Source organism: Entelurus aequoreus, linkage group LG24, assembly GCF_033978785.1.
Source record: "Entelurus aequoreus isolate RoL-2023_Sb linkage group LG24, RoL_Eaeq_v1.1, whole genome shotgun sequence".
In the NCBI taxonomy this organism is placed as follows: domain Eukaryota; kingdom Metazoa; phylum Chordata; class Actinopteri; order Syngnathiformes; family Syngnathidae; genus Entelurus; species Entelurus aequoreus.
The window spans coordinates 12,580,248-12,591,224 of NC_084754.1; the positions used below are offsets into that span (position 1 = coordinate 12,580,248).

The 10,977-nt window shown below is 38.9% G+C and overlaps 2 protein-coding genes across 2 annotated transcripts; one reads left to right on the forward strand and one right to left on the reverse strand.

The window, feature by feature from the left end:
- The first annotated feature begins 103 nt into the window (after positions 1–103).
- On the forward strand, positions 104–6,790 carry LOC133641649 (cytochrome b-c1 complex subunit Rieske, mitochondrial). Its single transcript, XM_062035523.1, has 2 exons — positions 104–309; positions 6,039–6,790. The coding sequence occupies exons 1-2, from the start codon at positions 210–212 to the stop codon at positions 6,647–6,649; spliced, it is 711 nt and encodes a 236-aa protein (XP_061891507.1). The 5' UTR covers positions 104–209; the 3' UTR covers positions 6,650–6,790.
- A 366-nt stretch (positions 6,791–7,156) lies between these two features.
- Positions 7,157–10,884, reverse strand: zgc:112052 (protein C19orf12 homolog). The gene is made up of 3 exons (XM_062036094.1): positions 10,761–10,884; positions 9,816–9,980; positions 7,157–9,732 (listed from the first exon to the last, which is right to left on the reverse strand). The coding sequence occupies exons 2-3, from the start codon at positions 9,973–9,975 to the stop codon at positions 9,467–9,469; spliced, it is 426 nt and encodes a 141-aa protein (XP_061892078.1). The 5' UTR covers positions 9,976–9,980; positions 10,761–10,884; the 3' UTR covers positions 7,157–9,466.
- Between the last annotated feature and the right edge of the window lie 93 nt (positions 10,885–10,977).

Here is a 10,977-nt window from a genome sequence, read left to right on the forward strand (position 1 = left end):
AACACCTAACAAATGTATATTAGTCGTGATTTTACCTTAACAATAGGGAAATAAAACAAAGGCAAATCGCCTCGTCTCCTTAGCGGAACGTTCTACAAGCGGCGCTTGTTTCCGGTGCGCCATATTACAGCAACACACGCCACCGAAGCGTTGCTATCGCAAGGTCGTGTCCCCAACTGCGGGTTGAGGGATTCGTTTATCGAGCAAAAATGATGAATATCACCGGTCGTTTTGGGGCTTTTGTCCCAATGTTGCAATCCGTCAAACGTGTGGTACCAACTGCAGCTAAGGACTTGCTACCACATACAGGTAAGCTAAAGGGTCGAGCCGGATGCTAACAGGCTAATTCAACGTTAGCACCATATAACCGTACAAGTTGTATATAGCATGCGTTTTAAATACTGCTGTATTATAATCACTTTATTAGCGTGTTATTTTATAGTTTATCGTTGTATTTAGCTAACAGGAATTTTTGTACATTAATTATAACTCGGCATTAGCCTGTAATACAATTACATTACAATTTGAACCACATAGCAAGTTTAAACAACTGTTGTCTTGCCAGTGGAATTTTTGACGTACGTTATTTTACCAGCAGAGAGGACAGGGTGACCTTTAGATACAATGGGGTAAAGTTCATATTGTTATACAGCAGGCTGTACAATACATTTTCATTGATGCAATATATTTTCTCTTCTGTTTTGTGGACACTGCACTATTCGTTTTCCTAATAACTTATAATTCATTAAATTTGTAGGCATCTTTCGGGGTACTCAGGGACACCGTGCAAAACAAGAAATAAGGATCAAACAAAATGAATAAAATAGGTCAGGGGTGTCAAACACATTTCAAATTGGGGGCCACATGGAGAAAAATCTACTCCCAAGTGGACTGGTAAAATCACGGCATGATGACTTAAAAATAAAGACAACTTCAGATTGTTTTCTTTGTTTAAAAATAGAACAAGCAGGGCAGCACGGCGGTGGAGGGGTTACTGCGTCTGCCTCACAATATGAAGGTCCTGGGTTCGATCCTGCGCTCCGGATCTTTCTGTGTGGAGTTTGCATGTTCTCCCCGTGACTGTGTGGGTTCCTTCCGGGTACTCCGGCTTCCTCCCACTTCCAAAGACATGCACCTGGGGATAGGTTGATTGGCAACACTAAATTGGCCCTAGTGTGTGAATGTGAGTGTGAATGTTGTCTATCTGTGTTGGCCCTGCGATGAGGTGGCGACTTGTCCAGGGTGTACCCCGTCTTCCGCCCGATTGATGCTGAGATAGGCTCCAGCGCCCCCCACGATCCCGAAGGGAATAAGCGGTAGAAAATGGATGGATGGATGGACAAGCAGATTCTGAAAATGTACAAATCATAATGTTGTTGTGTTTTTTTTTTACACTTACATGTTGCGGTTAATAGTATTCTGTCTTTATTTGTCGTTAGTTATACTTTCTGAATAAATTATATGATAATGTTCATTAGTCAACTCATTGGTGTAAATTTTCAATCTATCAAGGTAAGAAAGTAATTTTAAAATCAAAAATACAAGATGCACTGACATCATGTGGTTTTATGTTGTTTTTTTTACATATGTAATAATCTACAAAGATGCAAAGAATTGCTATTGTGACATCTAGTGGACACATTTAGAACAGCAGGTTTTTTTATTTAAAAATTTCGGCTCATTTTTATACTTAGCAAACTCATCCCGCGGGCCGGATAAAACCGGTTCGGGCTGTACGTTTGACACCCTTCAAATAGGTGAAAAAGTATTAAACAGAAAATGTCAATATAAATTACAAATGTGAGCTAAAATAAATAGCTGATACTAAATTGATTAGGGTGTCTGGAATAAATGTGTTTAGAGTTTTGATTTGAAGTGGGTAAATAAATACATGTTGCGTAGGTCAGGGGACTGAGCGACTAAAGGCTCTGTCCCCAATGGTGGACAGGCAGGAAAAGGGGATGCAGGGATTGACGAAAGCTGTTAATGAAAGTCTGCTCCTTGTGCAACTAAGTGTGCAGTTTAGTATTTTAGGGTTGTCCCTATTCCAATATGTTGGTTCCGGTACCAACATGTATTTTGGTATTTTTCAAAATAAAGAGAACCACAAAAAATGTCATTTTTGCCTTTATTTTAACAGAAAATCTTATGATACATTAAACATATGCAATAAAAGAACACATTTGCCATTAAATAAGATAGTGAATAAACTTTTCTTTTAGTAGTAAGCAAACACTCCTAATTTTGCTGCTGATGTATGCAGTAACACATTGTGTAATTTCCCAGTGTATTATTTGGTCAAAATTATGAGGGACAAGCTGTAGAAGGTGGATGTAATGATTATTTACTGTCAATATCTGGTTACCGTAATTTCCGGACTATAAGCCGCACCTGACTATAAGCCGCACCAGCTAAATTTAGGGGAAAATACAGATTGCTCCATATATAAGCCGCACCCGACTATAAGCCGCAGGGTTTTGATGTGTAATTACCGTAGTATATAGGGGTTCCTGCTACCACGGAGGGGATTGTCGGGACAGAGATGACTGTTTGGGAACGCAAAGCGTCACATTTATTTACAATAAATCTTTCAATCATTCAATCAAACTTTCACATCTTTGACATGGCGAACAGCATTCGTACAGAGTACAAATAATACAACGGTGCAAAGTAATACAAAGTGCTCGCCTGTACGTTATCAAAATAACCAGTCTACCGGTATATGAAAAGTCAGTCTTTAATCATTGTGTCATCGTCTTCCTCCTGCGTACTAAAACCACCGAAATCCTCTTCGTCGGTGTCGGAGAAGAACAGGCCGTAAATAAGCCGCACCGTTGTATAAGCCGCAGGGACCAGAACGATGGGAAAAAGTAGCGGCTTATAGTCCGGATATTACGGTACTTTCCGTTTTAACATGTTCTGCCGACACTTTGGTTCAAATGTAATAAGTACTTTTTCTTCTGTTGTTCGGATACTTTACATAGGGTATCCAAAGATACCTGTGACGGCCGGGGCGTGGTTAATATGACGTCGACAAGGGCTGGACGATATGGCCTTTTATTAATATCTCAATATTTTTTGCCCATGTCACGATACACGATATATATCTCGATATTTTTCCTTAGCCTTGAATGAACACTTGATGCATATAATCGCAGCAGTATGATGATTCTATGTGTCTACATTAAAACATTCTTGTTCATACTGCATTATATGCTAATTTTAAACTTTCATGCAGAGAGGGAAACCACAACTAAGTCAATTTACCAAAACTGTATTTATTAAACAGTTATTAAGCAGTGGCACAAACATTCATGTAATTTCCAAAACAGAAAGTGCAAGATTGTCAGAGACATTTAAAAACAAGCTTTTTGTGCATGATGTCACTCCGATGACATATCAAAACAACACTAAATTAAAGTGCACTTTTTGTACAGAACGCCACTACAATATTTTAAAACATATAAAGTGCACTTGTGTGCATGATGTCACACAAGATATTTAAATAACTGTCGAATAAAAATTAGCTGCATAATAGGAAATCAAATAGTATATTTCCTTCGCTATGTGGTAGGTTCCTGCGGAGGTTATCTCCGTCTGTTGACTATTTTTTTCATACGGTGTTGATCTGGAAATGGAAGACGCCAGGCTCAATTGGGTCAGTGCTGGTTGACATGCGGAGTTTCAAGCACTCTTCATTCTCTAGCGGGTGACTTTTCAAATGATGCTACAAATTAGCAGTGGTGCTAAGTTGCTAACGCTTTTGCCGCATACTTGTTCAACATCTTCGCGCTTGAAGCCAAACCACCGCCAGACGATGGACCCTGTGCTTTTTTTCTTGGGAATTAATTCTTCGTTCATTTGATACCAGATTCGCACCTTCGCTCTCTCGTATTACCACTCACACCTCTTCAATAGCATCATAGCTAACGTTACCCATGCTGCTACCTGTCTGCTCCGCGAGGGCGTATGACGTTGCACGCGCGTCAGTATGTGACGTATGTAAGAAGGTGCGCTTGTTTTAAGGCTCTGTGAGAAGGAAAGACAAGAAAGAGTGAAGAAAAGCCTGCAGTGTAATGCCCGCAGCTAAAAGCACCTGCGTGAGAACGCATACCCGAATATCATGATATAGTAATTTTATATATCGCACAGAGACAAACCTGCGATATATCGAGTATATTGATATATCGCCCATTCCTAACGTCAACACATTATTTGCTTCGATGCATGTATTTTATTTAAAAAGGCAAAAAAATGCATACATACATTTGAAAATAAACTGTTATTAAATCTATCCACATATTTTTTTTCTTACATAATATCATTTTGCTCTATTTTTCAATTGTTGATGGTCATTGTACAATGTACTTTGTTTAGTTATTTTTTTTCTAGAGATTTATCCAATCCTTTTGGTAATTTTTACTTTATTAAATAGAACTAGCAATCAATTTGGCATCTTTTTCTGGTGTTATTGGGGACTGTACTCATGTTTAGAGACTCTTTACGTTTGACGCTCCATGTCCGTGATGACAAGTGAGGTGCAGAGAGCCTGATGTCACACTTGCTTCGTGCTGCTGCGAGCCTTCCTGCACTTTTCTTTGGATTTTTTATTATCGTTCACAATCCTTGTGAGAGACGAGAAGACACTTTTTTTTCTTTTTTCTTTCTATTCTGTAATACCTGAATCATTCTAGGTGATTAGCAATGCAGCTAATGGGAGCAATCCATTCTGCCTCTAAATCACTTTAAAATGCATCCAAAAACTGCCAACAATACTTGATTTACATTCCGTAACTTGTATAATAACCAAACTGTAGTGACATTGGGTATTGTGGCCAAACAGCTCAATTTTTGTTTCATCTGACCAGAGAACTTTTCTCAAGAAGGTATTATCTTTGTCCATGTGGTGTCAGATGAAACAAAAATTGAGGTGTTTAGCCACAATACCTAGCAATATGTTTGGAGGAGAAAGGGTGAGGTCTTTAATCCCAGGCACACCCTCCTACCATCAAGCATGGTGGTGGTAGTATTATGCTCCGGGCCTGATTTGTTGCCAATGGAACTGGTGCTTTACAGAGAGTAAATGGGACAATGAAAAAGGAGGATTACCTCCAAATTCTTTTTTTTTTTTGTTTTTTTTTTTGTCCTGTCCAGCTTCTCAGGCAAATCGTATAGTAGATGTAGATGCCTATATCGGCTGTTCAGATTTACTTTACAAAGGAGAAGTGTAGGATACTTCTCTTGTTGCCTTATTTGTATTTGACTTTATTAAATGTATTTATATTATCATTTGGTACCTCCAAATTCTTCAGGACAACCTAAAATCATCAGCCTTGAGGTTGGGTCTTGGGCGCAGTTGGGTGTTCCAACAGGACAATGACCCCAAACACATGTCAAACGTGGTAAAGGTATGGCTAAATCAGGCTAGAATTAAGGTTTTAGAATGGCCTTCCCAAAGTCCTGACTTAAACGTGTGGACAATGCTGAAGAAACAAGTCCATGTCAGAAAACCAACAAATTTAGCTGAACTGCACCAATTTTGTCAAGAGGAGAGGTCAAAAATTCAACCAGAAGCTTGTGGATGGCTACCAAAAGCACCTTATTGCAGTGAAACTTGCCAAGGGACATGTAACCAAATATTAACATTGCTGTATGTATACTTTTGACCCAGCAGATTTGGTCACATTTTCAGTAGACCCATAATAAATTCATAAAAGAACCAAACTTCATGAATGTTTTTTCAGTAGACCCATAATAAATTCATAAAAGAACCAAACTTCATGAATGTTTTTTGTGACAAACAAGTATGTGCTCCAATCACTCTATCACAAAAAGAGTTATAGAAATTATTGGAAACTCAAGACAGCCATGACATTATGTTCTTTACAAGTGTATGTAAACTTTTGACCACGACTGTAATTGGCTTTAAATAATGCACAATACAATGCGAAGTAGCACCAACGTATTTATGAATTGACTATAATAATTTGGGTGTCTTGAGTTGGTGTCTCTGGCTATGATCGTTTGTCTGTTTCCAGCTCCTGGATGTATCCGCCTCGCCCACACAGACATCAAGATCCCCGACTTCACAGATTACCGTCGTCCCGAGGTGACTGACCCCAACAAGTCCTCCCAGGACAGCAGCGAAGGCAGGCGGACCTTCTCCTACCTGGTCACCGGGGCGACCACCGTAGTCGGCGTCTACGCAGCCAAGACGGTGGTCACCCAGTTCGTCTCCTCCATGAGCGCCTCGGCTGACGTCTTGGCCGTGTCCAAAATCGAGGTCAAGCTGAGTGACATCCCCGAGGGCAAAAACGTGACCTTCAAGTGGAGAGGCAAACCCCTGTTTGTTCGCCACCGCACGGAAAAGGAGATCGCGACGGAGGAGGGCGTGAATCTCTCAGAGCTCCGCGATCCCCAGCATGACAAAGATCGAGTGCAAAACCCCAAGTGGGTTATCGTTCTGGGTGTGTGCACCCATCTGGGTTGTGTGCCAATCTCCAACGCCGGCGACTTCGGAGGCTACTACTGTCCTTGCCATGGATCCCACTACGACTCTTCCGGAAGAATTAGAAAGGGGCCGGCTCCTCTTAACCTGGAAGTTCCCTACTACGAGTTCGCTGAGGACGACCTCGTAATCGTGGGATAAATATTAGCCTCCTATCTCGGGTCTATCTATCCCCTCCTGTAATATGCTTTCGAAGAGGGCACTCTGTACAAGTTAGAGGTAAATGGTGATTTATTTAATTAAGAATAAAGACCTTTTCCTACAGAATGACCATAATTGCGTTTTTTTCATCCTTTTTATCAAAAGTATAATTTCCTCATTCAGCTACATGATACTGGGTGTTTGATCTTGATTCATTGGTGCAGGTGAAGTTTACCTTGATGTTTTGTTTTATGTTAAACCAGAAGCATAAAATTGTCTTGAAGGATATAATTAATATTCCCAGATTAATAGATAATTATGAGCTAAGAATATGCATAATTAAAAAAAAAAAATATATATATATATATATATATATATATATATATATATATATATATACATCTTAATTCACAAGATTACCAAGAGTCTGTCAGGTTCAAACACTGATGACATCTATTAAACAGACGATAAGCAAGGAATCATGCAGAGACAGAGTTAAATTTGGCTCAATTGAGGAGACACGTTTTTTTGGTTGTACTCTAGTTACAGATCCAAATTACGTTCTAAAAGTCCAGCCCACGTGCTTCCTCTATTTATTTGGGAGGTCCCTGGTTACATCACTGAAGCTGTCGCTGAGGGAAGGGGGTAATCTCGACAGCTCCAGTTAGACATAACATATGATGATACAAAAATGCAAATGTGCTGACAGTCGTGATATCGCCTTGTCTGCTCTGTCTGCGTCACGGTACTCGATGTTCGGCCTTGGCAGTCAGCAGGCCGATTCTGGAAACAAACACTGATACGAGACTGGCTTGCAATCTTATGGATTGCAAGCTTTGTACAGACAAAGATAAATACAATTTCACCACAACTGATAACTATAGTAACGGCCCTTAAGCATAAGAGTTGTGTGATAATATATACATAATTATTCTAACAGAGTCTGAAGAAAACAAATGCCCACTCTTACAGCAAGGATGTCTTAATTCAGCTCAGCATAGTACATGTCTGTTATTTATAAATTTGTGCAATCAATTAGTGTACAGTATATACATATGTGTGTATATGTATATATATATATATATAAATGTGGCAATTGTTATTACTCATTTTCAGTTTTCCATTGTTATACTTTTTTTTTTATTTTTTACTGTAATTAAAATCTGCACTGCAACCACAGTATTCCCATTGTGAGATAGTCTATCCTATAGTAAATTGCGAGACAGTTAATTGCCTTATTTGAACACACCTTTCCTCTTATAAAGATAGTCAAAATGATCCATAATAAATACAAATAAATATACAGAAGCATTCACACGCCAGCCACAATTTCTCAGATGTTGAATCAAGTATTTACTTAAAGTGGAAATCACATAAATGACCAGTGCTAGATAAAATATTGACCATTTCCATATTTATTTATTTTTGCATACAAAAATGGTTCATATTTATGTACTCTACGCTAGCAACAATATGTGTGCATATACTGTATACAGCAGTGTAAAATGAAAATGTCATTGAGTGCTTATAATCAGTACAATAAATGAAAAAAAAAACATATAAACATCCCTGATCTTTTACATAACGTTCTCATTAGTTCCAAAGCGGTGATTCTAAAACTGTGGTCGTGGGTTCCATCTAATAGTACGCCAAAATAATCACTGAGTGAAATATTACAACAGTGTTACTGTTCAAACTGTGTGTGACGTTACAGTGGCCAAACATATCAAATATACATGTCGAATAGAACGTCTGCTTTGTTTTTAATTAATACTTACACCTACTGTGCAACTGTATGTCAATGTTGGTCATTGTGGTGGTACTTGGAAAGCCAGGTGTTTTTTGAGATGGTACTTGAGAATCACTGTTCTAGAGCAGGGGTCCCCAAACTTTTTGACCCGACTGATGTTTAAAAACTCTACACTCTGTGTCTATTTTAGACATTTCCACAACGATTACGCCAATTTTTTTCCCCCTCGTGCACTAATTGACTGAAAGAGCGTGCAATTGCCGCTGATGACGTCACGTTATCGATGGGAAAATGCCTTTTCAGACAATATGATTTGCCTGAGAAAACAAGTGGTAGGAAATGGATTGATGGAAGGGCTAGAAAGGACAGATTAAACAATTCTTGTTGTAAAAATTATATTTAAAAAAATATATATATTTTTTTTGTTTTACTTTTGGACGCCGGCGGCCCGTAGTTTGGGGACCACTGTTCTAGAGCGTTTTAATCAATTTTCAATTTAACTAAAAGCATTGTATATCTGTATTGGGGAAGGGTCCAAATAAAAATTGTTGAACAAGTAAGCCTAGCAATTGCAAATAGCATTTTTAAAAAAATTTTTTTTACATCTTAACCTTTTAAGGCCCAAGCTGTTTGTTTACAAGCTTTTTTTTAATTTCTCTTTGCTATTTGGGCTTATTGGACCCTAATTAGAATTAAAAACTAAGAATAATCTGTTTATATGATGTACTTAGTCCATAAGTAACAAACGTGTACTTAATGTTTAGTGACATGCTAATTCTTATTTTTACTTTTTTTCCCCCTCCAAATTCCATTGTATGTTATAAAGTTAAAGTACCAATGATTGTCATACTCTTCTGACACCACCAGATGACAGTATATGTGTCTGCATAAGGGCCATAAGACCCCAATTCAGTAGTGTACACAATTTTGGAAATAAGAGCTAAAAGGTGCTGTCCACGCATGTGGCCAACTAAGCCTTTAGAGGTTTTTAAAGTAAAAACCTTTGTCAATCCGTCCAACGCCACAATACTATTTTCAAGTCACAATATGCAGTGGACCCGCAGACACTAATCCACATAATGCACGTTTGCCTGAAGCTCCTTGGTGATAAAGCCAAGAAGGGCAGCTGTGAGTTGCTGCTTCAGGCCGCTGTTGCTCATCACAAGAGCCGTGAGCTGGGCCACATCAGTCCAATGAACGCCCCCGAGGATGGCGACCATATCGGCGTAGAGCTTTTGCTGCTGCTGGGGACTCAGCTCCATGATGACCTGTGGCAGAGGTTTGAACTGGCCGCTGGTCAGCCAGCAGCCCAGCAGGCCTCCGACAGCCCCACCTGAGAAATGTCACACGACATCAAGTTCCACGATCGCAGCTGAATGAAAACAATGTTTCAATAAGCAAAATGGTTCCACTCACCCACCGCAATTCCGAGAGGACCCCCGACCAGACCTCCGGCGAAGGCCAAGCCTCCGGCTGCAGCTGCCCCCTTTCCAGACCCCTTCACCGTGGTCTGAATCTGCTGATCAGCAGATAACTCGCAGCACAGTTTCATAACATCTCCGAGCCGATGACACATCGTCTCTATTATTTAGGACAAAGACAATAAGCTATCTATATGACCAAAAAACACACTTTAAAATGTGTTTTTTGTAGTATTTTTTTTATTGAACAATTAAAAAAAAAAAAAAAAAAGTCAAGGCACTTTCAACATCAAGGAAATAAAACATAAGAAAATACAGATAGAGTAATAATACTAAAAAATATGAAAAAAATAAGACAAAAAAGGGCTACCTAAATCACTTTAAATGTTTTTAACAAGGATATCAATTTAAGGGCTTTTGTACTCTTAATCATTCTCCAAGACTTACAGATAAATATAATGCAAAAGTGCAATATATTTATCTGTACAGTAATCTATTGATTTATATCTGCACCTTATTGCTCTTTTATCCTGCACTACCATGAGCTAATCAACAAAATGTCGTTCTTATCTGTACTGTAAAGTTCAAATTTGAATGACAATAAAAAGGAAGTCTAAGTCTAAGATTTGATTGATAATTGCAACCCATTAAGCCAACTAGGCCTTACTTTCATAAATCAACATTTATGTAGAAACAATTTTGATTGGAGCATAATAATGTTGTAACACTTTGAAATGTGTATTAAGTAAGACATGACAATCACCAATAAGAATAATACAGTTCAGCTATTGCCGATTATCGTATCTGACTGATACAAGCAGTATTGCAACACATATTGTCATATCTTTATTAAAACATACAGTAGTTCTGATGCACTTGACAACCTTGTTCGATACCTTTCTATGACAAACCGATCAAACCGCGAATTACACAAACATACCTTGTTGTATTATGCCTTCCTAGTCAATATCGATTAATCGTTTGGCATGGTGGTGTTTTATTTTCGCTCTGATCATCCCCGTCGCTCCTTTCTGATGCCGACATTGGTCAATGGCCGCAATGGCCGATGGGAATGTACACAATGACGCGTTCAGTACGGATGGGCGATACTGCCAATTCTTGGTGTTGAACCGATACCGCATACTACGGGCACACTT

Bases quoted from the DNA above. Each gene is read 5' to 3' on its own strand.
- LOC133641649 (XM_062035523.1), top strand. From the start codon at position 210: ATGATGAATATCACCGGTCGTTTTGGGGCTTTTGTCCCAATGTTGCAA. The intron at 310-6,038 runs GTAAGCTAAAGG...GTCTGTTTCCAG, and splicing joins GGACTTGCTACCACATACAG to CTCCTGGATGTATCCGCCTC.
- zgc:112052 (XM_062036094.1), bottom strand. From the start codon at position 9,975: ATGTGTCATCGGCTCGGAGATGTTATGAAACTGTGCTGCGAGTTATCT. The intron at 9,733-9,815 runs GTGAGTGGAACC...GACATTTCTCAG, and splicing joins TCCTCTCGGAATTGCGGTGG to GTGGGGCTGTCGGAGGCCTG.